We start from the raw sequence: 27,990 nt of genomic DNA, 5'->3' as shown, positions 1-27,990 counted from the left end.
ACTACCAGACGCTTTCGGCCTTTAATAGCTGATATAAGCACCAATTTATTGGGAAGAGACTTGCTGGAATCTTTAGATGTAGTGATATCCTCAGACACCTCTGCAGGACACCACACTCACTCCTGTGAGACTGCTAGACCCAACCAGCACCCCCAATACTAACTGCCACTGTTCGTCACAGAACTCCCCGCTTAGATTGGCTTTCTAATGAGCCTGTCTGGGTGGAATAGTGGCCTTTGCCTAGGGAGAAGCTAGAAGTTTTAAAAGAACTCGTCCAAGAGCAGTTATCTTTGGGACACATTCGTCATTCTCAGAGCCCATGGAATACTCCAGTCTTTGTGATTAAAAAGCGCTCAGGAAAATGGTGCCTCCTCCAAGATCTTCGTGCAGTTAATAAAACCATGCAGGTTTGGGGCTCTCCCCAAAAGGGTTTGCCTCTTGCTTCCGCGATTCCCACAGGAATTCCAATCATAGCTATTGATATACAGGATTGTTTTTTCTCTATTCCCTTACACCCACAAGATTGTAAACGTTTTGCTTTCTCTGTTCCTTCCAGTAAATCTTCTAATCTTTAACTCCAGCCCCACGGTAGTGGGGGCATTGTGGCAGAAACATGGTGTTCACGAATGGCTTCATATGCCAGTAGGTGGAGCTCCAAGACTCCTTACCGAGATTGATGCCTTAGCATTTATGGTTCTCCAAGGAAGAAACAGATCGGTTCAGGTCTTAGGAAGGGAACCAGATTCAATCATTCTTCCCTTTTCTCTCACAGATACAGAATGGCTCATATGCCACCATTCTCATTTTGCCATAAGTTTAATGGGTTTTCCAGGACAATTAGATAATCATTTTCCCTCTAATAATTTGATGGCTTCTTTACCTTTGTTGCCTCTACTAGTACCTAAACTTTTCTCTTGAGATCCCATCCCCTCTGCTCCTACAGTGTTCACTGATGGTGGAAAAAAGGGAGCTGCTGTCCTTATATATTATCCAGACCAGCAATACCCCAAACCTCTCTTTACTGAACTTCCTGATAATTCCCCTCAGTACAAAGAACTTTATGCTGTTTTCCTTGCATTAAAAGTTGTACCAGAATCCTTCAACCTTTTTTCTGACAGTGTGTATACTGTTAACTTACTTCCATGGCTTGCTCGATCTTACGTAAGAATTGATGACAACCCACTTTCTCCTCTTTTAATTCAAATTGCCTCTATGCTCTGTTCTCGAACCCAACCACTATATGTTCAGCACCTATGTTCCCACAGCCCTCTTCCTGGTCCCCTGTCCGAAGGGAATGCTGCAGCCGACCACTTGCCTCCACAGGAATTCTCCTAGCCTCTGTCTCTAATCCTGCTGACTTTCATTCCTTAACCCATGTTAATCTTAAAGGTCTTCAAGCTCGATTTCCTGATATTCCTCTGCCACAGTTAAAACATATTCTTGCTACATGTTCCTCCTGTGAAGGTCTAATCAAAACACCTGCTATTCAAACTCTGGGGGTTAATCCTTGAGGTTTAAAAGCCAACGCTCTTTGGCAAATTGATGTTACCCACATACCCAACTTTGGCAAGCAAAAATATGTGTTTGTCTCAATTGATACCTTCTCTAAGTTTATGTGGGCTACAGCTCAGACTGGAGAAAACTCAAAAAAGCTTATAAGCCATATGCTCTCCTGTTTTGTTGTAATCTTCAACTTAAAACAGATAATGAACCTGCTTTTACCAGCAAACAATTTAAAGATTTTTGTTCCCTCTGGAACATTACTCATACTACAGGCATTCCGTATAATCCACAGGGACAAGGCATTGTTGAGAGGGCCCATCAAACTCTTAAGGCTCAACTAAATAAAGAAAAAGGGAAAATGTACCCCCCCCCAATATCCAGCTGGCAAAAGCCTTAACTACATTAAATCTCTTTAATATTTACAAAAACTCAGACCAACCTCCTATTATTCTTCATTGGCAAACACCACCCACCCTCCCAGCTATTAAAGTCAAATGGAAAGACCCACTTGATAAAATTTGGAAAGGACCTGACCCCCTGTTGACTATGGGGAGGGGTTTCGCATGCATTTTTCCACAAAATTACTCCAAGCCTGTTTTGGTTCCTGCCCGCCATGTCCGGCAATACCCACATGATGGCGCTGATATCCCTGAAGAACAAGAAACACTGCAAGAAGACTGGCTGCAAGAGGACTGGCTGCAGGATGCACCCCAGGATCCATAATACAGCATGGCAGAATCAAAAAAAATCTGATTCACAGAACTCTTTCCCCCCCCCCAATGTCTTATGCTATGACTGGCCAGTTGTGTTTTGTTACGAGTGAGTGAGTGAGTAAAAAAAAAAAATTGAGTGAGTTGAGTGACCAAAATTTTTGTACAACCCATTGTGCTCAGAGTACTCTGAAAGTTAACTGACTTTATATAAAACGGCTGGACACAGCCATGGTTTCTGGAGATGTCCAAAAACAGTCCAAAAATTGTTCATTCCTCTTTTTGGTTTCTTTTTTAAGTCTTGATATAAATATGAAATGTTTAGTCTTAAACTGTGTGAGTAAAGATGGTTCAACTATGACAGTAGATCTAAATTCGCATTTGAAATGATATGTCTTATTTACAAGTTTTTCTCCTCCTGTGTGTTATAAACTATATGTTTAATATGCATGTTTCAAGTTTGGTAAACATTAACTTAATGGCTAAAGTGTAACTTTGAAGCTACATTCTTACCAGGAGAGGTAAAATCAATTCATTAAAGTAACTAAGTGTTTAAGGTAAAACTCTAAATATTCAATGTGACAATTCATCATCTCCTAAGTTAAAATACAAATCCTCTATACAGGACATTTTTGGAGGGCCCCCAAAAATGTCCTGTAAACTATCTTGTGGAAATTAATCTACAACAAATTTGGCATCAATCTGACATTGTAAATGTACAAAAAAAAATTGTCACTAAAATGTGTTAACTCTCTAGTAACCTGAGTTTGCTTAAAAACCCAATGTAAAAATAGTTAAGAATCAATATATGGTATGAAAATTTTGCTATACAGAGACTGCTACATGAGGTCACGTAAGATGACCTTTACACGAAATTATAAAGATACCTAAACCAATTATAATCATGGAGTTATCAATTGTAGTAAACTTCTAATTTGTTACAAAGTTTTTTCATAAGTAATTGACTACAGCTATGACAAGCCTTCGCATAAAGAAACATCTGCTCATATAGAATCCCCAGAAATCCATCCTGGACCCCTGACTTCTGACATCACCCACAATTACAGCCATCCCCCGAAACCCATTATGTGACCTGACATGATCTGAAGAACCTGATTCACAGACTCCAAAGGACAAGACTTTCCTACTGCCTTTCTCTCAACCATCGGTGTCTGCTCTTCCTGCTTCTGTTTCGCCCATCATGTTTTGGCGGTTCCAGGTCACTCTCTACAGAGAAGAAAAGTTCCAGTGGCTGTTCTCCTCAATCAAGATAGATGTGTGGCATTTATTTCCTGGCCGTTGACATTGGATTGATTCTTCTATAGAACTTGCTGGACGCTCCCTTTATACTGCTGGACTTCTTGAAGAATGACTGTAGCAGTTCATAGAACTTTCCACCAGCTGACTCGGGATTTTGCAATGCCAGATCACCCCTCTAGACCCTCGGCTTATCAGGCCCCCACTCCTCCACCCATCAGGTTCACTCTGTCTCTTGCTACTCTTACTTATCCCTCCCTGTCTTGTGCTAGTTCTTTTTGAAGACACTTACACACTATCATTCTGCTTTCTTCCCAACATGTTTCTGTTCACCCCTACACTGCTATTCCCCTGACAGAGATGAAGCCTTTTACAGACATAGACCCAGTTATATATGGCCATTAAGTAAGAGGGAGATGTTGGGGAATTGTGAGGATATGGTTGAGCTTGGAAGGGCTTGAGTCTGAGGGGTGCCAATCCTGTTAGTCTCTCTCTCTACGGAGAGGTTGAGCAAGGAGGGACAGTAGAACCCCAAAAAGTGTGCCTCTTATCAGTCTCCCTGCCTCACAAAGTGCCCCGCACTCCTGATACAATGGCAAATAGTTAAAAAGAAAGGAGATGTCGGGTAGTATGCCAGCTCCCCCTGGCTTCAGCTTAACCATATGCCTATATAGGGATTGACTGATCCCATTCAAAGCTTTGGTCTATTTACATAAATCACTTTTACATTTACATAAAGCACCACACTCCCTCCAGGGCATTGGTGGTTTAGTGGTAGAATTCTCACCTGCTCCACCCCCTCTCCTTGTCACACCCTGATCCTCTCCTTGTCACACCCTGATCTTCCACCAGTCACCTTTTGCTCCACCCTCTCTATGTCACATCCTGTTTCCACCCTACTTGGAGAGTATAAAAACAGCTGCTCTTCTGATTAAAGACATTTGGAAATTGCTTTCCGGCTCTGAGGGTTCCAGAGTGTATCTCCTGCGAAGTTAGTGCGGCACGAGTTCCTGATCCCTCTCCCATGCAGCAGCCTAGATTGGCTCCAGTTGAGTTCTCTCCAACCCAGAGAGCACTAGCTCGGGAAGAAGTACCCTCAGGCTATCCCGGCAGTTCACAGGTACCAATGACCATGCAAAGACCAGCATCACTAAAGTAGAGAGAAGAAATTATATTCGAAGTTGTTCAGGGAGTTAAAGAGTGGGAAGGAGGCTTGAAGTATTAGAGGGGGAAAAAAAGGAGATAACAATTGCCTGCTTTCAAAGCTGAGTGAGACAATTATTTTGAAGTTGGTGTTTATCATTATAAGGGGAAGTTCAAGATAATGGCTAGTCTGGAGAATTCAGGACCTGAATTTTCTCCATTTTAAAATAATTTTTTATTATCTTTATTTATTGGATAGAGACAGCCAAAAGTCAAGAAGAAAGAGGGTGATAGAGAAGGAGAGAGACAGAGAGACACCTGCAGCACTGCTTCACCACTTGCAAAGCTTTCCCCTTGTGGGTGGGGACCGGAGGCTCAAACCCGGGTCCTTGAGCATTGTAACAGTGCACTCAACCAGGTGTGCCACCGCCCAGCCCCTTAAAATAATTTTCATACCAAAGAGGAACTTCTTGAGAAAAATCAACTCTGGGAAACTTGAACTGGACTTTTATGAGCTTCCTTATATCATACTTATTTTAAAAAAGAAGAAGAAAGAGAAGGAGAAGGAGAAGAACCAAAATGAACAGTTATAGGAGCTGGGAGGTGGTGTATCGGGTTAAGCACACATAGTACAAAGCACAAGGATCCTGGTTCGAACCCCCAGCTCCCCATCTGCAGGGGAGGTCGCTTCACAAGCCGTGGAGCAGTTCTGTAGGTGTCTATCTCCCTTTCCCCTCCCCCTCATCTCCCAATTTCTCTCTGTCCTATCCAACAACAACTACAAAAAAAAAAAAAGTCACAGGGCTGGATAGTGGCACACCTGATTGAGCACACGTTATAAGGGCAAAAGAACCTATGTCCAGTCCCCACTTGCAAAAGAAGCAGTACTGCAGGTATCTCTCTTTCTCTCCCTCTATCTCCCCCTTCCCTTTCAATTTCTTTCTTTCTCTATCCTAAATAAATAATAAAATTTAAAAAAATTAAAAAGAGCACCACACTAAATGTAGTGAAAATATTAAAAAATTAAAAAGATTAAAATTAAGATTTAAAAATTAAATATTAAAGATTAAAAATTAAAAAGAGCACCACACTAAATGTAGTTAAAGTATCTATCATTTTCCAATACTTCTCTGTGTTTCTCTGTAACTACTCATTTCTACCCTTCCCCAATCTCAGTCTGCAGGAGACCTATCTGCTTTTGAAATGGCACCCTCACACACACACACACACACACACACACACACACACACACAATGAATAGACTGTTGGACAGGGCTGTGGGGTGAGGGTGAGTTGAGCTACCTTCAGAAAGTCTTTGCAAAGGAGAAGTTAATATGTTAAAACTAAATCTGCAAACAAAAGGCCAGTATCATGGACTTACAGCCCTGAAAAAAACTTGTTTTTGCTGGCCCTGTCCCCATGAACTAATGAAGACTTATTAAGACTGACTGTAGGCTTTGTTCTGGGAGGAAGTTTGAGGAGCTATGGTCCAGGAAGTAGGAGGATCTGGGAACCTTCTAGCCCTCCCTGATTACCTTATTATCTAGCTCTTGGGTTTCTAGCCTTCCTCTACTTTTACCTTTATAAAAAGATGACGGTGTAGGGAGATGGATTTGAGTTAAGTACACCATGATCCAATTAAAGGCTCAAAATAGCAATAAAACTTTCTAAGCTGGTGAAATTAAGTGTTTTAATTTCTCTGGCACCAAATAGTGAGCCCTTATCCAACTTCCGTCACTCTCAGAGTGTCTCAGAGAAATGTTTCCCAGGCTTGAGGCCCACCTAAACCCAGGTCAATTTGATTCTTTAATAAACTCACTTAGAATTGACCTTTGTCCCGGTTCGAACCCCGGCTCCCCACCTGCAGGGGAGTCGCTTCACAGGCGGTGAAGCAGGTCTGCAGGTGTCTCTCCTCCTCTCTGTCTTCCCCTCCTCTCTCCATTTCTCTCTGTCCTATCCAACAACGACAACAACAATAATAACTACAACAATAAAACAACAAGGGCAACAAAAGGGAATAAATAAATAAAATAAAATATTAAAAAAAAATAATAATTGACCTTTGTTCTTCAGTTAACACTGGACAATAGTTTGAGGTGCTTCAGAGATCTTCTGATGAGTCTTTAGCAGGTACACTTTTACTCTGTACCTTCATATGTAGGAATTCCACCCCAAATCATGAACCCATCAACAGATGACTGGCTAAAAAAGTTAGGGAATATATATATATTTCTTCCATGGAATACTACTCTGAAGTAAAAAAAAAAAATACTGTGTTTTTTGGGACAAAGTGGATGGAACTGGAGGTGATTATACCTAGTGAAATAAGTAAAGAGATGAAAGACAGCTACCAAATGTTTTCACTCATATGTTGAATCTAGAGATGTGTTTTACATGAATTGCCGAAGAAGAAGAAGGAGGAGGAAGAAGAGGAGGAGGAAGAAAAAAAAGTTAACTGTTTATAAGACTTATGAGAACTATAGTGATTAGCTTTGGGAGGTAAGAGGGTGGGAATACCGGAACTTGGTGGTGGGTGTGATATGGAACTATACACTGTAATCTTTTTTTTCTTTTTTTAAAAAAGAACCGGGATCCTTATGCTGGTCCTTGTGCTTTGCGCCATGTGCACTTAACCCGCTGCGCTACTGCCCGACTCCCTATACACTGAAATCTTACAGTCTTGTAACTTCCTGTTAATCACAAATAAAAAATGAAAAAGAAGAAGAAAAGAAGTTATGGGTTATATACTCAGTGGAGGTAATAATCTGCAGTTAAAAGAAATGAAACTGGATAATCTGAGTAAAATTAATGTAACTGGAGGCGATTGTGATAAGTTAAATAAAGAGCTGTAGGACTACTTGCAGATGACTTTGCTCACATGTGGGCTACAGATTTCTAAAGCAAATGAATTTGTAAAGAGAAATGAGAACCAAAGTGTTTCTTTTTAAAAAAAAATTATTTATAAAATGGAAACACTGACAAAACCATAGGATAATAAGGGTACAATTCCCACCACCAGAGCTCCATATCCCATTCCCTCCCCTGATAGCTTTCCTATTATTTAACCCCATGAGAGTATGGACCTGGGGTCATTAAGGGGTGCAGAAGGTGGAAGGTCTGGTTTCTGTAATTGCTTCCCTGATGAACATGGGAGTTGGCAGGTCCATCCATACTTCCAGCCTGTCTCTCTCTTTCCCTAGTGTGGCAGGGCTCTGAGGAAGCTGAGCTCCAGTCCACATTGGTGGGGTCATCTCTCCAGGGAAGTCTGGTTGGCATCATGGTAGTATCTGGAACCTGGTGGCTGAAAAAGAGAGTTAACATATAAAGTCATACAAATTGTTGACTAATCATGAACTTAAAGGTATTGCAGATGAAGATTTAGGGTCTCTGTTTTGGAAATAGCTAGTAGGTCTATTTTAGGTATATTCCAAAGGGTCCATGACTTTATTAGTTTTTTACCTGAGCATGACATCTGATATGCAGGTGGACCCAAGTTATTGTCTGGGGAGATGATGTCATGGCTGGAAAAAGGGCTAGAAAGCTGGATTGGGGCAGAGAGTAGCTCCCAAATATGGGAAAAGTGTATACATATTGTTGACTGTAAACCCCATCAACTTGATCTGGGGCCCATATTCAGCATAGGAGCCTATGTAACCTGTACATCCCTATAGGTCCAAACTTGCATTCTGTGGTCATCAGTAGGAACATTCTGAGTTGACCAATTTCAGGACCCATCTTCTTCAGGTGGTAGATAGAGTATGTTATCCAACCCCCCCCCCCCTTCAGAAGATGGAACATTCTCTACCATTGTTGATCCACACTGAAGGCAAGGTCCTACGGGGTCCATTATGTTGTTCCTGATGGAAATGATCAGTGATAATGGAGAGAGAGATCTATTTGAGGTCTAGGCTTATTGTGTTTGTCAGGACTCCCCGACTAGGGCCTCAGCTGATGAGGTGGCCTGATAATGACTAAAGAGTCATCATTAAAGTATGTCAGTCTCTTGCCCTTATTCTGCTTTTGTAGTCCTTACTTTGATAAGGTTAGCTTTGGAGTGACTGAGGGAAGTATAATAGGAAGTAGGTGAGGAGGGTATCTAGATCTAAGTAGAAACTATTTCATTAGGTACTTTGAGGTGTCTTTTTAGGTCTTTCTACTTGCTTGCTTCATTTATTGACTCACTGCAGACTATTGTGCACTTTTGCTTTCAGGTATATATTTTGCCCTAATTTATGGATACATGTGCACATCTGCCCTATTTCATGGGACCTGGTCTATATCTAGGTTTTGAGGCTTTGTTAGGAAGAGGACCACCCAAAATAGCGTTAAGGAGTCCTACGAGAAAGGAAAGGTCTCACCTGAGTAATGGGGCTGAAGGGTTGACATTCCATGCCTGACGTCTCCGGACACATTCCAAAGTGAAACATGCCGAGGTGGTACTCACTGCATTGAATAGGTTGGGGTCAGCAGATGCAGTATCAATTGGTAGGAATTGAGAGAAGCCTGCAGGAAAGTGAGCCCCAACCTAGAGGTTCCAGGACTGGGGGAAATTTGGGCTTTATAGATGAAGCGGGAGGCTCCTGCTGTCTTAGGGTTTAAGAAAGCAATAGATAGTTATTGCCATAATCAAATTATTTGGCAATTGGGTTGACTTTGAAAATAACATTGTTAGGGTTTGCTGTATCATACACGACTTCACCATAATTTGTCCTTTGATGTTTTATATATATATATATATGTATTTTATAAAGTAATGTCACTGGTTGCTTCTGCCCTCCTGGTGTGAGCTTTTAGGAGAGTCAGCATTTCAAAGACTTAGCTATGGTCTGTGCATTAAAAAGTTTGAGACATTCAATCAACTTTCCCCTCTCATATTAATTAAATAGTGATTTATATGCCTACAAGTTAATAGGAGTGTACATAAACACCATTCCCACCACCAAAAGTGTCCCATCCCCTTCCCCACTCCCGCCCCCAATGAAGCAGAACATCCACCCTCACCCTCCACCCAGAGATTTTTACTTCGGTGCCCTACTCCCAAAGTGTTTCTTAAACTTTTTGAGACCTATGGTGGTTGTTAAGGGTGCGGTGATTTATGCACCCTGTGTGTGGGTGTGAGCTCACATCTCTGAAATCTTAACACTTTGTAAAATACTTTCAAATCAACAATTTAAGGAAAGGAAAAAATACATTACTTAGAAGGGGGTAGTACTCCTTTATTTGTGCTGTAGTAGTAGTCTTCTCACAGAAAAGAGATATCTGATATGTCTCCAGATTTCTCTCATTGACTATTCTAACCCTCTCTGGGGTAGGATGCCATCTTTTTTATGTGAGTGTCCTCTCTCTCTTCCTCTCTCCTCCTCCACTCTTTTATACCATCCAAGGGAGCTATTTCACCAGCTCCTAAGTGAAAATTCTTAAAATCTCCACTGATGTGTCTTCTTTACACCAGTAGGATGGGCAATGATAGTTCAGGAACAAGGGTGAAAATAATTCTAGCTAAAGGAAATAGATCTAGAAACTTGGGGGACCAGGTGGATCTGGGTTCAAGTCCTGGTTCCCACCTATGGGGTTGGGGTCCTTCACAAGCAGTGAAGCAGGTCTGCAGTTGTCTGTCTTTCTCTCTCTCCCTCTCGATCTTCCCCTCCTCTCTCAATTTCTCTCTGTCCTAACAACAACAACAACAAAAGGATAAAATGGCCACAGGAAAAGTGAATGCATAGTGCAAGCGTCAAGCTCCAGGAATAACCCTGGAGGCAAAAAGAAAAAGAAAGAAACTTACAGGCTTCTATTATCTTCTTCTACGTCTTGACCACTAGCATGGAGCAAGGCCCCATTATTACAGAAATGCAGGCTTCCCAGCCCTCTGACCTGCATGCTTCCTGCCCTACACATAACCTCCCCCTACTTGTCTAGATAAGAAGTTGTTATCAACCATTATAAATGTAGCATTGAAAGACAATGACAGAACTGGTGGAACTGGTAGGAAATAGGATCTTTCTCCTGTTCTGTGACCTTGTCTAGAGCCAGGCTCAACTGTAAACAAGGGACCAGATGAAATGAAGAGGTGATGACAGAAGTCGAGTTTTTTCCAAGGCTATAAGAAAGGATTCCCAAGAAGTTAGCAGACACAGAGCTTGCCAGCAAGCTCAGGGAAATAACTCTTAGTAAAGCCTTTAGTGAACAGGGGAGCCCATAGAGTAGAAGCTGAGAGCAGGAAGAATAACTTGAGGGGGTTGAGTGAAAGCATCTGGTTGAGAGCACATGTTACAATGTGCAGGGACCTGGGTTCAAGCCCCTAGTCCCCACCTGCAGGAGGAAAGATTCACAAGTGGTGAAGCAGTGCTGCAGGTCTCTCTCTCACTCTCTCTCTCTCTCCATATATATATATCCTCCTACACTCTCAATTTCTGGATGTCTCTATCCAATAAATATAGATAATTTAAAAAAAAAAATTAAAAGAAAGAATAACTTGAAAGCTAGAAGACCTGAGGCAGCTGTGCCATAAACTAAGTGGGAACCATAAGCAAGTCACTGAATCTCTCAGCGATTTCAGTTCCCCCTCTGCCAGAGGCAGAGGATCCATTACATCCAAGATAGCCAGTAGGTGACGTGTACTCGCCCCCCATTCATGTTTCAGTAGGAGTTACTGTTCATCACCCACACTACTGTTTAAAAGTTTTTCTCCAACAAAGGCAACAAAAGGGAATAAATAAATAAATAAATAAATAATTTTTTTTTTAAAAAAAAGTGTTTCTCCAGTATTCTAGGCTTGAACTTCTTTTTAAAAATTATTTATAAAAAGGAAACATTGACTAAGCCATAGCTATTCTTTTTTTTTGAGATATTTATTTATTTATTTATTTATTAGTTTTTTAAAAACTTTATTTAAGAAAGGAGACATTAACAAAACCATAGGATAAGAGGGTAAAACTCCACACAGTTCTCACCACCAGATTTCCATATCCCATCCCCTCCCCTGATAGCTTTCCTATTCTTTAACCTCTGGGAGTACGGACCCAAGGTCATTGTGGGATGCAGAAGGTGGAAGGTCTGGCTTCTGTAATTGCTTCCCCGCTGAACCTGGGCGTTGACAGGTTGATCCATGCTCCCTAGGCTGGAACTTCTAAATACAGTTAATATGCATGCTGAAATCCACTGTTCTCTCATCTTGATAATTTAGTACACACACACATACACAGAGAGAGAGGAAGAGAGAGAGAGAGGAAGAAAGAGAGAGTGAGGGGGGAGAGAGAGACAGAGACAGAGAGAGACAGAGAGAGAACAGTACTCAAGCTTCTTTCAATGTACTAGGAGCCAAACTCCAACCTGGGTCACCCCCATGGATTGTGAACACATTCTGACAGGGACTCAGGGGTTACACAGGCTCCTGTGCTAAATATGAATAGTTATGGGCCCCAGGTCAGATCGACTAGGTAAATAGTTAATTGTATTTATATATTTTCTTCGAGTTTGGGAGGTACTCTCTGCCCTGATCCAGCTTTCTAGTCCTATTCTCAACTCTGACACCATCTTCCCATACAATATTTTTAGTCCACAATATTTTTTAGGTTAGCTATCAAGCTGTAGCAAAAACTACCAGTCATAGTAACAGGGACATACCTAAACTAGACTTTCTAGTTTCTATTCACCCTAAAATCCCCATTCCCATCTGCTCTATTACTACTTTATGGTTTCTGTCCATTAAACATTTTGTCCTGTTTTATATCTTACTGCATTTCAGCCACCAAGTTGCTGATGATACTACAATGTTATCCAGATTATATATGGGCAGATGACTTCACCAATGTGTCCCAGAACCTCACCTCCCCAGCGCCTTACCTACCCCACTAAGGAAAGATAGAAACAGGCTGGGGGGTTGGTGGTATGGATTGACCTGTCAACACCCATGTCCAGCAGAGAAGTAATTCCAGAAGCCAGAACTGCCACCTTCTGCACCTCATAAAGAATTTTGGCCCATACTCCCAGAGGAGTAAATATTAGGGAAGGATGTCCAGAGGGCTGAACTCCAATTCCATCAGGATCTGGAGGGCACTCAGAAGCAGTAGGTGTGATCTGGACTTTGATATTTGTTTTGTTTTGAATATTTCAAGCAAAAGAAAGAAAGTGGACATTTAGAATCTTCCCTATCCTGAGGCTCAGCAGCATCCTCTGAAATCATGCTGTCCTTCCTTCATGCCCCAAACTTTAGCATTTGAGCTTTGCCTGTCAGTTCACTTCCCATGACAACATCCCATCTGCAGACCCCTTTTTACCTAAAGCAATCCACATAAGCATTACACTGCCCAGCAGAAAAATCTGCAATAAAATAAGTATCTCAGGTCACAAAAAGTCAAGACTCAGAAAAGAATCATAATCTAAGGATCCTTCCAGCTGCCCATCAGCACTGACCAGATTTCCAGCTCCTTCCCGTCTCATGAAAGCAGCCATGCAGAGAGCCCCACCACACACACACACACACACACACACACACACACACACACACACAGTGTCAAGAATCCAAGTGGTTACAACTGTATTTTATTGAAAGAAGCAGTGAAATGGTTAAGAGAGACAGACCCACTTCTCACCCACTAAACCATACAGGGGATCAGGCCAGGGAATCGTGTGTCTAGCACAGGAATCCTAAGCTGAGTTATTTCTCTATTTCTCTCAGGACAAGGAAGGGAGAGAGGTCAGAGTAATGGGGATGTGTGGGGGAGGTTGTAACTCTGGCCTCAGGAGAAGTTCACAGTACCATCCAGATGGATGGGCACGGAACTGGTCCCCTCACAGCCCACAATGATGTGTCTCTCCTTCCGAGTGGTCTTGTAGATACATTTGGGGTACCTGGAGTGACGAAACAAGCTACAGGTTGTGATGCTCATGCTGGAGCTGCTCTGGTGGCATTTGTTCTTCTTGTTCTTGCAGCTGATGCCTCCCTGCCGACAGACAGCCTGGATCTTTGCCAGGGGCTCGTGGATGAAGATGTTCACCGCCTTGCAGTGTCTCCTGATCAAACTCCGGCGCCTCATCATCAGGTTGCAGTAGTTGGAGTTACCGAGGGAGGTCTTGCCAGGGTCCATGTGCTGCCGCTGGAACCTACTGGCCTTGGATTCCTTGCCCAGTGAAGGCTGCACCCATCCCAGCACCAGCAGCACCAGAACCAGCAATGGGAACAGCGTCAGAGAATTCTGCAGAGCCATGGTGGCCTCACTTGTTGGAAAAGCCTGTCAGAAAAGGGAGAAGCAGCCCCTTAAAGAATGATCCCTTCCCCCTCCCCCATGCCCTCTACCACCATCCCCCACCCTGCCCCACCTGCTACGATACCCTTGGTTATGGTTTCACTCAGGTCCGCCATAGAGGCTCCCCTCTTCCTGTGATGAGGCATTCACATAAACTTTTCTCCGCTAGGCCCCAGTTGCTAGAGAGAGGCTACCTCCCCTCTAAGTAGGGACTGCCAAATAGACCAAAAATCATAGTTTTGTCTTTAAAATATTGAATGCTTTAAAAAAAAATCTCTGAAATACATATATGGGCCTGGGAGATAGCACAGTGTTTCCGCATGCAAAAGGTCCTAGGTTCAATCCCCGACACCATCAATAGCTAGAGCTGGGCAGTACTTTGATCAAAAATTAATTAATTAATTAATTAATTATTAATACATCTGAGTGGCTGGAGAGGTGACTTAGTACACAGAGTTAAGGACTTCAATGTTGCAAGGTCCCAGATGTTGCTCTAACATGCTTGTCTCACCCTCTCTTGTCTCTTGTGCAATGAACGAAGTAATAAATAATAAATCTTAAAAAATAAAATAAATGGCCAACAAGATAGCGCCATTCAGGTGCATGGCCTGCTTTGCCATGAATATGACCCAGGTGTGAACCCTGCCCCTGCCACACTGGAGAAAAACTTTTGTGCTATGGTATATTTTCCGGTCTCTGTCCCTGCCTCTCTCTCTCTCTCTCTTTCTCTCTCTCTCCAGAAGAAAAGTCAATCTGGGGCAGCGATGACATAAAAAACAAAGAAATAAACAAATGCATTTGTACACTATGCTCAAGTGATTTATTAGAGAATCCTTTTGAATAAAGCATGGGCAAAATTGCATCTGTTAGGTATCACTGTGATGCCTAAGATCATGGCTGACAGAGTCCTGTTCCATGGCACAAGGAACCTCAGCCCAAGCACCTGCCACTTGCATCATAAAGGAGGCCATTGTATTGCAAAGAGAGACAATAGCCTCTTCCAGACTGGGAGGTGCTCCTTTCACAGTTCCAGGGGTCCTCTCTTCAGTAGGTTTATGCCTCAGGACCCCAGCTCTGTCAATAGCTGATGTCTGGTCCTCACTTTCTCAGCGCCAACTGCTCACATCAGCTCTCTCCTCTAGTTCAGAGCAGAAGCTGCTTCTTAGACCACCACTTGGTCTTACTTACTTAGATCTCTAGCTCGATCTCTTTGGAGAAGGTGGAGTGTCTGTTATGCAATTACTGGATCCCCAGTAAACATACCTGAGGTAAATTACAAAAGGGACTGACTTCCAGAAATAGAAGGGTGGGAGGTGCAACAGAAATCAGTCCAGAGGATGGGTGGGCACTTGCCTCTCTCTTTGCAGGAACACTGGAAAGCTGAGTCTTTGCCAACAGAAAAGACTCACTCTTCGTAGGAACCCTAGAATGAGTCTCCAATAATGTGAATCTCATCTGTCTGCTGCTTTACCAAGATATGTTGTAACAATGTCCGATTTTATCCCTTTAGAGGTCATTTTCACCAAACAAAGGGCATATTATATATGATTTCAAGAGATGGGTTGGGGGGAAGGAATGCTCTCTCCTTCCCCCGGGAATATAACAGCGGCTTGTGCTAGACTCTCATGTCTCTCAAAAGCACCTGTCTTGAGAGCTGAGGATGGAGGGAAGGGTTCTGGAAACAGAAAGGACAGTATCTGATCTGGGAGGAGAAGAAGGAAACCTCTAGAGTGACCCTACCCAGCTCTGACCACTTCCTGTCCACCCTACCCCACCACCAGACCAAAACCATATCTGCAATGACCATTCATCCTATGGGTCAGAGATGAACAGATGAACTAAAGATAGACCATAAGCCCAAAACCTCTTTTAGGGAAAAGAGAGCGAGATAGGTCATAATTGTTTGCACAAGAATTCTCTTCTAAGTCTGGAGCAGTTTCAGAAGGCTAGAAATCTACCTACCTTATAATCCTGCAATTCTTCTGGGAATATATCCTAAGGAACCAAACACACCCATCCAAAAAGATTTGTGTATACCTATGTTCATAGCAGCACAATTTGCATTTGCAACCCAGGTGTCCAACAGCAGGTGAGTGGCAGAATAAGTTGCGGTCTATATATACAGTGGTATATTAAGAATGATGAATTCACCTTCTTCACCTCATCTTGGATTAAGTTTGAAGGAATAATATTAAGTGAGATAAGCCCGAAAGAGAAAGATGAATATGGGATGATCTCACTCATAGAAGTTGAGAAATAAGAACAGAAGGAGGGCCTGGGTGGTGGTTCACCTGGTTGGGCACACATGTTACAATGCACAAGGACCTGGGTTCAAGTCCCTGGACCCCACCTGTAGGGGAAAAGTTTTGCGAGTGGTGAAGCAGTGTTGCAAGTGTCTATCTCTCTCCCTATCACCCCCTTCCCTCTTGATTTACGGCTATCTGTATCCAATAAATAAATAAATATTAAAAAGAAGAAAGAGAAGGGGAAGGGGAAAGGGAAAGGGAAGGGGAAAGGGAAGAGGAAGAAAGAAGGAGAAGGAGAAGGAGAAGGAGAAGAAGAAGAAGAAGAAGAAGAAGAAGAAGAAGAAGAAGAAGAAGAAGAGGAAGAAGAGGAAGAAGAAAGGAGAAGAAGAAGAATGGAAGGAGAAACACAAAGCAGGACATGGGCTAGGTTTGGTGTACTGCACCAAAGTAAAGGACTCTGGAGTGGGGGAGGGGGTCTCAGTTCTTGGTGGACAGTGGTGGAGGAGGACCTGGCAGGGGACAGGGGTGGGAGGTTATAAAGCCTTTTGCAGAAAACTGAGAAATTTTACACATGTGCCTGGTGGAAGGCAGCTTAGGGAAAGCAGCACTCCTCCCCCTGCACCGTGCTGGAAGCTAGGAGAAGGGACCCGGGGAAGTACTAGATGCATTCTGCATCCACACCTCTTCCTCCCAGGCTGTGAAGGCCAGAAAATGCAGATGGAGGCACCAGAAGACAAAGGCTGAAGCATATCCCTGAGGGTTGTGCCCTTCCTGTAAAGGGGCGATAAGCCTGGGAAGACCAGGGGGCCCAGGTCCTTTGTCTCTCTTTCTGGGGGAAGGGGTCTACATGCTTGTAGTTTCTTCTCCTTTTCTGTCCTTACATCCTCCCAATAAATGCTCCTCTCCCTGAAACATGACAGTTCTCTTGTGATTCTTCCATGTGGAAGTCAGTCTAGAAGCCCACAGGATAGAACCGGAAATGGCCCCAGTTCACGGCTCCCTCCTCCCTTTACATACCAATAACTGTATTTACTGTTGACTGCAAACTATTTTTTATAGAAATACTTTTTTACTTGCTTTTCATGGTTTGTTATAAGATTCTAAGATTACACTGTATAGCTCAACACCTCACCTACAACCAGAGTCTGTCTCCCCACCCTTCCACCTCCCAAACATAACCACCAGAGTTCTCACAAGCCTTAAAACAGTTTAATTTGGATTTTTTCTCCTTTTTTTCTTGGGGTGGGGGCAAGTTAATGTGAATCAGATCTCTAGATTCCACATATGAGTGAAACCATCTGGTAGTTAGTTGTCTTTCAACTCTTTCTTTGCTTATTTCTCTAAACATAATCACCCCAGTGCCATCCATTTTGTCCTAAAGGACACAGTATCATCTCTTTTTGAACACAAAGTAATATTTCATGGGATATATATATCCCATGACTTCTTTAGCCAGTCATCTATCTGTTCATGGACATTTACGCCGTTTCCACTCTTTGGCTGTTGTGTCTAATGCAGCTATGAACATAGCTGAAGAAGATGGAGACTTGAGTGTCTGTCTTTTGGGCATGCTTGTTCTGTGGTGTCTCAGTTTCATCCATCCAAGAGGAGTCTTCTCTCCTCTCTCTCAATATCTCCCTCTCTCTCTCCCTCCCTCTCTAAAGCACACACCAGTGCCCCAACCCTTACCTAAGGAATAGTCTGCTTGTGACAGCTCCCCTGATAGGTTATCACAGTGGTGTTAGTTATGGATTAGGGCTGCTCGAGGAAAGAGGACATCTGGTAAGAGGGCACTTGAGGTATGTAGGAGTCTAGAGCTCACAGTCCCCACCATGATCTCAGAGCTTTCTTTTCTTTTCTTTTCTTTTCTTTTCTTTTCTTTTCTTTTCTTCTTTTCTTTTCTTTTCTTTTCTTTTTCTTTCTTTCTTCTTCCTCTCTCTCTCTCTCTCTTTCTCTCTCTCTCTCTGTCCTTTGCCTATCTAAAAGACACAGAGACCACAACACTGAAACTTCCTTTACCAGTGGAGGCCAGACTTGAACCTGGGTCTCGAATGTGATAAAGAAGCACACTATTCAAGCAAGGTATTTCACTGATCCAGTTGGTTCTTTTTTTATTATCTGTCCATCTCTTCCCTTGGTGACTCCTCCTTAATTTATTTATTTTAACAAACTTTCTGTAACTTTGTTGCATGTTGACTAAATCTCTCTGGTCCCATTGCATCACTGGCCAGAAGACTTCACATCTGAACAGGAATTTATGCCAAGGAAGTGATAAGACAAAGCACAGTGGGTTGTGGCAGTCCATGCCCTTGTTGGGGACATGTCAGGGACAAGGGGCTCTGAATCCGAATTCCACTGGGATCATTTAAGACCAGAGCTGTTGTGTCCCCCACAGAGGAGAAAGGGGAAGAAAGAGGAAGAAGTCGGGGCATTTGTTTCCACTCACAGAGGAGGAAGAAAAACATGTATCAGAAGAAGTGGTAATTATTATGGGAGCGATGGAGGAGTAGTTCCAATAGAAAAGACAGGTAATCTCAGTGGAACAATGAAAGGTTGACTTCAAGTGGAATTAAAACTAAGGATAAAGGGGCTGGGGAGATAGTATAGTGGTTACACAAAAGGCTTTCATTCCTGAGGCTCTGAGATCCCAGGTTCAATCCTCAGCACCACCATAAAACAGAGCTAAGTGGGAGTCTGGCGGTAGTGCGTGGTAGTGCTTCGGGTTCACGTGGCACAAAGCGCAGGGACCAGTGTAAGGATCCCGGTTTGAGCCCCCGGGTCCCCTCCTGCAGGGGAGTCGCTTCACGGGCGGTGAAGCAGGTCTGCAGGTGTCTATCTTTCTCTCCTCCTCTCTGTCTTCCCCTCCTCTCTCCATTTCTCTCTGTCCTATTCAACAACGACGACAACAATAATAACTACAACAATAAAACAAGAGCGACAAAAGGGAATAAATAAATATCAAAACAAAAAAACAGCTAAGTAGTGCTCTGGATTTTCTCTCTCAATCTCTCTTATCCCCTCTCTTCTTCATGATCTCTGTATGCCTCTCATTAAAAAATTAATAAATAAAATATTAAAAACAAGATTAGGGATTTAAAAAAGGAAAGAGAATTCAGGGCAGGGTGACACTCCCTGTGACCTTTGTTTCCATGCACAAGCTACTTGCTTTTCCCAGATAAAATCTGTATCTGTACTTTTTGACTCAATAAAACAGAGAGAGAAAGAAAGAGACAGAGAGAGAGAGATGAGAGCATTATTCTGACATATACAATGCTGAGGATGAGAAAGTAGATAAATAGATCCATAGAAATCTCATTTCCAGGAGTCAAGTGGTAGCAGCAGCGAGTTAAGCGCAAGTGGTGCAAAGCTCAAGGACTGGTGTAAGGATCCCGGTTCAAGCCCCCGGCTCTCCACCTGCAGGGGGGTTGCTTCACAAGCGGTGAAGAGGGTCTGCAGGTGTCTATCCTTCTCTCCCCCTCTCTGTCTTCCCCTTCTCTCTCCATTTCTCTCTGTCCTATCTAACAATGACAACAACAACAATAATAACTACTACAACAATGAAAAACAAGGGCAACAAAAGGGGAAATACATATATATATATATATCACATTTCCTTGGAAGTCGGGCAGTTAAGCGCAGGTGGCATAAAGCTCAAGGACTGACGTAAGGATCCCGGTTCGATCCCCCAGCTCCCCACTTGCAGGGGAATCGACAAGCGGTGAAGCAGGTCTGCAGGTGTCTGTCTTTCTGTCTTCCCCTCCTCTCTCTATTTCTCTCTGTTCTCTCTGTCCTATCCAACAATGACTACAACAGTACAAAACAACACAGGCAACAAAAGGGAATAAATAAATAAATAAATCTCATTTCCTTGAAGTAAATTTGCATGCCTATCAGAAACAAGCAGTCAATCTAAAGGGCAAGCTCAGACATGCGCAGTCCTTGTTACATAAATCAGTATCAGGTGTCAGCATTACACCCACCAATCAATAACGCATCATTGTCAGGTGCACAAGTGCCGTGGGTACAACACGGGCCTTGAGCTTGCAAAACACAGCCTTTGAATGAAAGCTACCACAAACTTTGAGCCAGAGAGTAGCCATGTCCCGACACTCCCTCTCCTGGATTTGAGGGCAAGCATTTGTTTTTGCTTAAGCCAACAGAGCAAAGCCCTGGGTCATAGGCTGCATTAAAATCAAAGCACTATATAGCCACTTCCTGTTCTTGCCCTTGTCCCCCCCATAAATCCTTCCACATTGTCGACTAAACTTTCCAGTCCCAGTCTTATCTGTACTCAGATTAAGAGGTACATCCTCTGGATGATAGTCTGAGCCCTTCAGCTTCTCCAAAGTGGCAAGGCCTGAGGCTGCTTGCGGCTCTTGGGGCAAAGGGCCAGCAGTGAGAAATCACTCCTCCAGACGCACATCTCACTCAAGTTTGCCTTCGCTGTTCAGGGCCTGGAGTCCAAGTCTGGACCCACCTCTCGGTAAGGTATGCGGTTTGCATAGCCATGTCCTGGTGCCCTTCTGTGGGTTCTGTGGCTTGTAAGGTCAGGTAAACAGCAGCCTGCTGTTTCTCAATAAGGGAACACAGTTCCTTGGCCCCTGTTCATGCTGGAAACCAATGGACCCATTCTGAGACCCATATAAACAGCAGCCAGCTGTTTCTCAGCCCCTTTAGCCAATTAATGCTGAGCCAACCACCTGTGCTTGGGCCGCCAAGTGCTGGGTAGGAAAACATTGTTCTCCCTCAGGTGTCCAGTCCCAAATCTCTCCCTTCCGGGTAAGACAGTACCAGGGCTTTACAGCCTGGGCCATGAAGGTATGCCAGTGCTCCAAAAGCCCCCAAGCACACCTGTAAGTGCTTCACTGTTTCTGGGCGAGGATATGCCTGTAGGTGTTGGCTGCCCACCCGTCCGCCTGTCAGAGCCTCCCACAGGCTAGATGTATTAGCCGAAGGTACTACGCGAGAAGTCCTCAGTCCATGCAACAGCTAACCCTGTTAGTCCATGGTCAGGTGGGGTGACCTTGCTCAGTTCCCTGTGGTCCACAGTCATCTTCTAGGTTCTGTCAGGTCTCACAGTTCATCAGGTTTTTTGTTTGTTTGTTTCTTACAGCATTTACAGTGAATTCACTCAGTGCACATATATGTGACTCGGGTTCAAGCCCAGGCTCCACAGCCTTGCAGAAAGCTTTAGCACTGTGATCTTTTTTCACTTTCTCTCTCCCTCTCTTAAACAGCAGCAGCAACAAACAACAACAAAAACAACCAAAATAAATAAATAAATAAATAAAACTCAGCTTCTCTGACCTGCTATGCTTCTCTCACTTTCACAATGGGTCTTGATTCCAAGACCACTTGCTATCACATCTCCTGATTGCTTTCTGTCAACCAACATCTGACTTCCTACAAAAGCACCTTGGACTTTGAAAGGTATAGACACCTTAATGAAATAAATAATATGTTGAGAACCAACCTTCCTTCATGGGAGGTATTAAGAAGAAGATCTTTAGAATAAGAAAATACTTTAATGGTTAGGGAGACAGCATAATTGTCATGTAAAAACACTTTCAGGTCTGAGGCATCAAAGTCCCACGTTCAATCTCTGGTGCCATCATAAACCCGGGCTGAACAGTGCTTTGGTGAAAAGAAGACAAACAAAAATTAAGCAAAAGAAAGCAATTTAAAAATGTTTTAACTGGAGTTCTCTTAGAGGTCATCTTTCTTCACTCTTTCATTTCTCTGAAAGCAATACAGAGGCCCAGAGGTGTCCCATGACTTGGCTTCAGTCACTCCAGTTATCTGCTTACTAAAGGCCCTGCGGGGGGTGGGGGGGAGTGGTGGTACTTGTTTCTGAGTGTGGGGTGCCCTGGTCAGCTAATATGAAACACCCAGGCCCAGCTGAAGTCTGTTTTTCTAGTTCCTGTATGAGAGATATACTTGCTGCAACCAGAGGGGGCCGGGGAGAGGGAGAAAGAAAGAAAGAAAGAAAGAAAGAAAGAAAGAAAGAAAGAAAGAAAGAAAGAAAGAAAGAAAGAAAGAAACTAGGAAAGAAGGAAGGAAGGAAGGAAGGAAAGTTGTCTCTGGGGCAGAAGTGTGAGAACACAGAGAAGTTAATGATTGACCTTTCTGGGGAAGCCAGAGCCATACTCAAGGAACCAGAACTCAGGCCAGATCAGATTAAAGACGCCAAGACTCTTTAAAGTCATCCTCAGAGTAGGCCAGCCAGTGGGTCAGGAAAAAGTAACTTGATGAGCTGATTAAAGGTGCCGAACAGATGTGACTCTGATACTGGGTAGGACTGGGGTCTCTTCGTTTCCTTTCCACGTAGGTTTTCTCTCGGCAAGATTGCCCCAGCTTTGAGGAAAGCAGCACTGCTGTGTTCACTCAGTCTGAATGCTCACTACAAAGAGGAGAGCAAGTTATAGAAGACATGAGAAATTTCTAAGCCAATGACTTTTCTTAAATTCTTTTTTTTTTTTGCCTCCAGGATTATTGCTGGGGTTCGGTGTCTGCACTAGGCCATTTTTCCCCCTTTTGTTGCCCTTGTTGTTTATCATTGTTGTTGTTATTGCTGTCATTGTTGTTGTTATTGTTGTCATTGTTGTTGGACAGAGAAATCAAGAGAGGAGGGGAAGACAGAGAGGGGGAGAGGAAGACAGACACCTATAGACCTACTTCACTACCTGTGAAGCGACCCCCCTGCAGGTGTAGAGCGGGGGTGGGGGGGCTCGAACTGGGATACTTAATGCTGGTCCTTGCACTTGGCGCCATGTGCACTTAACCTGCTGCGCTACTACAAGGCCCCTCTTAAATTCTTTTTTTAATTTATTTTTATTATATTTATTATTGGACAGAGACAGAGAGAAATTGGGAGAAGATAGACAGAAATACCTGCAACCCTGCTTCACCACTTGTGAAGCTTTCCCCCTGCAGGTGGGGACCAGGGGCTTGAACCCGGGTCCTTTTGTACTATAATGTGTGCACTTAACCAGGTGAACCACTGCATGACCCCCTCTTAAATTCTTGATGTATTTATTTATTCACTTATTTATTTATATTATTACTATTTAATATAAGAAAACTTTAAAAATTTTTTACTTATCTTTTAATGAGAGTTGTGGAAGAGAGAGAGAGACCAGAGCACTGGCTCAACTCTGGCTAATAGTAGGGCCGGGGATTGAACCTAGGACCTTAGAGCTTCAGGCATAGAGGTCTTTTTGTATAACCATTATACCATGTCTCCAACCTTCTTACCATTATTATTTGTAGCCTGTTTCCACAGTGTAGTGGTTATTAAGTTCACCTTACACCATTATTATTTGTAGACAAAGACAGAGATATACACACACGGGGGGTGGGGAGAGGGGAAGAGAAAGAGAGAGAGTGAAAAAGAACACGGCACCAAAGCTCCCTTCAGTGAAACAGGAGCTGGGCTAGAACTTGGATCACACGCATGGCAAAGCAGCACAGTTTCCAAGTGAGCTGCCTCAACAGCCCTCGTGGTTTATTTATTCTTATTCTTTGTGTTCATATTTATTTATTTACTTTGGTTAGAAACTGAGAGAAACACCTGCAGCACTGCTTCACCACTTGTGAAGTTTCGCCTCTGCAGATGGGGCCTGGGGTCTTGAACCCAGGCCCTTGTGTACTCTACTAGGGGCACCACCTCCTATCCTAGCCCCTTGAATTATTTTTTTAAAGATTTATTTATAGGGGGGGAGATAAAAGTATCATTTTGGCATATATAATACCAAAGACCAGACTTGGGACCTTGTGCCTACAAGTCCAGCACGTTCCTGGACCACAAGTCTTGCTTTCTTGACAGAGCTAACATGTGAGACTTCTTCATAGCAATAGAGCAAGCAGTCATAGACACTGTTTGGATCAACTGTCCTGGGGACCTCCAAAAAAGAAGTTGGTTTTATTGTTTTTGTCTTTGTTTTTTTTACCAGAGTATTGCTTAGCTCTGACTTATGGTGATGCCGGGAATTAAACCTGGGACTTTGGAAACTCAGGCATGACAGTCTCTTTGCATAACCATTATGTTATCTACTCTCACCAAGAAGTATATTGTCTAAAAAAAAAAAATCAGTATGACACATCTGCTAATAATGGAAAATAAAATGTAAAACTTTATTAAAATAACCACTGGCCAATTTGCCTCTCAAATCATTTTCCCTCTCCATTACTCCCACCTTCAATGACATAAATCTTCTTTCCTCTATCTACGTGCAGGATTTTAGGTTTTCAGAATCAGTAATATATTAAGAGTCCATTCTGTCAAGCCAACTGTTTATTTTCTGTGATGGATAATTCCCTTCTTAAAAGTAAGTGTTTGGGGAGTCGGGCTGTAGCGCAGCGGGTTAAGCGCAGGTGGCACAAAGCACAAGGACCGGCATAAGGATCCCGGTTCGAAGCCCGGCTCCCCACCTGCAGGGGAGTCGCTTCACAGGCGATGAAGCAAGTCTGTAGGTGTCTGTCTTTCTCTCCTCCTCTCTGTCTTCCCCTCCTCTCTCCATTTCTCTCTGTCCTATCCAACAACGACAACAACAATAATAACTACAACAATAAAACAACAAGGGCAACAAAAGGGAATAAATAAATAAAATAAATATTTAAAAAAAAAAAAGTAAATGTTTACCCAGGAAATGACAGGTGTTAGTGAGGTTATGGAGAAAAGGGGACTCTGCTCCACTGCTGGTGGGAATGCAGACTGGTGCAGCCCCTTTGGGAGACTGTGTGGACAGTCCTTCAACAAATTAAAACTGGAATTTCCTTATGGTCCAGCAACATCACTCTTAGGTATTTATCCAGTGGACACCTAAACACTAATTCAAAGGGACAAATGCACCCCTCTGTTCATAGCTGCATTATTCACAAGAGCCAAAGAGTGGAAGCAGCCTAAATGTCCATCAACATATGACTGGCTAAAGAAGTTATGGGATCTATATTCCATGGAGTACTACTCTGCAATTCAAAAGATGATAGTGCCTTTTGGGAAAAATGAATGCAACTGGAGGTGATTATGCTTAGCAAAATAAGCAAAGAGATGAAAGACAATTACCAGATGGTTCCACTCATATATGGAATCTAGAGATCTGATTTACATGAACTTGCCAAAAAAAAAAAAAAATCAAACAAAACAGAAGCCAGCAAACGGTTTGTAAGATTTATGAGAAGTATGGTGGTTGTTTTTAGGAGGGTGGGGAGACAGACTTCGGTATTGGGTGTGATATGGAGCTACACATTGTAATTTTATAATCTTGTAACAACCTATTAATAACAAATTTAAAAAGTTTTAAAAAATGTGTTTACACGTGATGTCTTACCCTGTTATACTGCCCCTACTGACCTCAACTAAATCAACGCGATCAAAATCTCCAGGCTACATTATGCTGCCACTGCCGTTTTGCTTCAGATTGTATCCAGACATTTGAGCAAGCTTGAAATGTCAACCTTCCAACACCAATAATCTGGTGAGGCCTTTCCTAACACATGGGACTACCCAGTTCCATTTCAGATGGCGCACTCTCCAACAAAGTTACAGATTCGAGATCTAGGCTGGGGCCTAAGGCACCAGCTACATGTACACATGTATCTACAAGTTAGGGAAAACTATATACCTCAAAGTAAAAGTGCTTAATAGTCCTCTGTGATTAGACTTTGACATACTAAGTTCCACAATATAACAGAATGGCCTAAAGAAGGCACCATAGGAGCCAGGTGGTGGCGCACCTGGTTAAGTGCTCACATTACAGTGCACAAGGACCCAGGTTCAAGTCCCTGGTCGTCACTTGCAGGGGGGAAGCTTCATGAGTGGTGAAGCAGGGCTGCAGGTGTCTCTCTGTCTCTCTCCCACTTTTTCTCCTCCTCTCCTCTCAACTTCTCTCTATGTCTATCCAATAATAAAAATAAAATATTAAAAAAAAAAAAACCAGACTCTCATGTCTGAGGCTCCAAAATCCCAGGTTCAATTCCCCGTACCACCATAAACCAGAGCTGAGCAGTGCTCTGGTTAAAAAAAAAACAAGGGAGTCGGGCGGTAGTGCAGCAGGTTAAGCGCACGTGGCGCCAAGCACAAGGACAGGCGGTTCGAGCCCCCGGCTCCCCACCTGCAGGGGAGTCGCTTCACAGGCAGTGAAGCAGGTCTGCAGGTGTCTGTCTTTCTCTCCCCCTCTGTCTTCCCCTCCTCTCTCCATTTCTCTCTGTCCTATCTAACAATGACGACATCAATAACAGCAACAACAATAACTACAACAATAAAAAAAAAAAAAAAAGGGCAACAAAAGGGAAAATAAGTAAATTTTTTTTTTAAATGTTAAAAAAGAAAACATACATTTTCTAGTCAAATATTTATTACTTAGGGCTAGATATCCTCCTCTTCTACCCCCATACCTCATATCCCTCAATCACTATCTACTCAACTAACTAAACAAAAGAAAATTAGATCTCCTCATCTTTTCTGACAGCATCAGCATCATTGCCACCACTTAATAATCTTTAAAAGAAACACTGTGTACAATTGGCCGAAAGATATACTGGCAAAAAATACATACAGATATGTATCAACTAAAGGGCAATTACCATCCTTATGACGATCTTTATTAGAATCATCAAGCAAGTAAATGCAGTAAAATTCGAGGCTAACTTAAACCCCACTAAAATCCTAGGTGTGTTTCCTCCCCAACTTGAGGCCAGACCCCCATAGACTGATTTGGATATAACAAGTGACATTTTAACATCTGGGAGAAAATCAAAGCTCATCAGATACAAAAGGGATTGCAAAATCTGGAAGTGGGCAAGAGACTGGATCACTTAATGGTGGCCTCTTTGGGTTTCAGGCCACCCCATCACCTGGGGGCTCAAGTCAGGGAATCCTAGGATTCCCCCATAGATAGGATGAGCTTAGATCTCTAATAGTTTCCTCTCTCCACCATCACTGGACACTTCCACCAGGAAAGTCATCATAATCCGTTAAAGGGCCTCTCCAACACCTTGCTCTCACTATAATGCAGCAATAGTAGGTACTGCCCCACTCTGCTGGGTCATCTTACTCAGCCACTCAAAGAAGATGGGTCCTGAAATGAGAGCAGCTTAGAATGTTCTAGCTGTGACCATGGACTGTGAGCTCAGACTGCCAGGGACTCAGAGGTTATATAGGCTCCTGTGCTGAATATGAATAGACATGGGCCCTGGGTCAGATTGGTGTGTTAGACAATTAACTGTATTTATATATTCTATTCAAGTTTGGGAAGCACTCTCTGCCCTAACCTAGCTTTCTAGTTCTATTCTCAACTCTGACTACATCTTCACAGACAATAATTTTTAGCCCACCTCTATGTTAACTATTAAGTTCAGGCAAAAATCACTAACATTATGGGCCCTAGGAACACACCTAAAATAGAATTCCTAGCCTCTTAGAACTCTAAAATCCTTATTCTCACCTGCTGTTTCTACTCTCTGTTTCCTATCAGACACCAAGTTGCAGATGCCACATGATTCCATCCTGAACTCCCTGGACAGACAACCGCACCAATGTGCACATGGACATCACCTCTCCATAACACTACCCCACTAGGGAAAGACAGAAACAGGCTGGCTGGGGTTATGGATCAACTTGCCAATATCCATGTCCAGCAGAGAAGCAATTACAGAGGCCAGAATTCCTATCTTCTGCACCCCAAGAAGTATTTTGGTCCAAATTCCCAACGGAAGTTTGAAAGGAAGATGACCAGAGAGCTCTGAAAACCAATTCCAGCAGGACCCAGAGAGAGAAGAGGAAAGAAATAAAAGACATTTGGAAATAGTAATAGGTGTAGCTGTGACTTAAAATGGAAGAGAAGTCAGGACCATGGAAAAAATAGGTAAACAGAAATGATAGTCAAC

The 27,990-nt window shown here is 43.0% G+C and overlaps 1 protein-coding gene and 1 long non-coding RNA gene across 3 annotated transcripts; both read right to left on the bottom strand.

The window, feature by feature from the left end:
- Positions 1–7,588: 7,588 nt before the first annotated feature.
- LOC132533363 (uncharacterized) lies at positions 7,589–10,436 on the bottom strand. Its single transcript, XR_009545235.1, has 3 exons — positions 10,396–10,436; positions 8,972–9,056; positions 7,589–7,914 (listed from the first exon to the last, which is right to left on the bottom strand). It is a non-coding gene; the product is annotated as an uncharacterized LOC132533363 (long non-coding RNA).
- Positions 10,437–13,132: 2,696 nt separating this feature from the next.
- RNASE1 (ribonuclease A family member 1, pancreatic) lies at positions 13,133–20,000 on the bottom strand. 2 transcript variants are annotated; one of them, XM_060175393.1, is made up of 2 exons: positions 19,768–20,000; positions 13,133–13,843 (listed from the first exon to the last, which is right to left on the bottom strand). In XM_060175393.1, the coding sequence occupies exon 2, from the start codon at positions 13,817–13,819 to the stop codon at positions 13,352–13,354; it is 468 nt and encodes a 155-aa protein (XP_060031376.1). In that variant the 5' UTR covers positions 13,820–13,843; positions 19,768–20,000; the 3' UTR covers positions 13,133–13,351. The 2 variants fall into 2 exon arrangements, with proteins under 2 accessions (XP_060031376.1, XP_060031375.1); XM_060175392.1 differs by lacking the exon at positions 19,768–20,000 and adding an exon at positions 13,944–14,510.
- Positions 20,001–27,990: the final 7,990 nt, after the last annotated feature.

This window comes from Erinaceus europaeus, chromosome 16 (assembly GCF_950295315.1).
Source record: "Erinaceus europaeus chromosome 16, mEriEur2.1, whole genome shotgun sequence".
NCBI classification, from domain to species: domain Eukaryota; kingdom Metazoa; phylum Chordata; class Mammalia; order Eulipotyphla; family Erinaceidae; genus Erinaceus; species Erinaceus europaeus.
The sequence above is the reverse complement of the archived record's forward strand: the minus strand, read 5'-3'. Positions and strand labels throughout refer to the sequence as shown.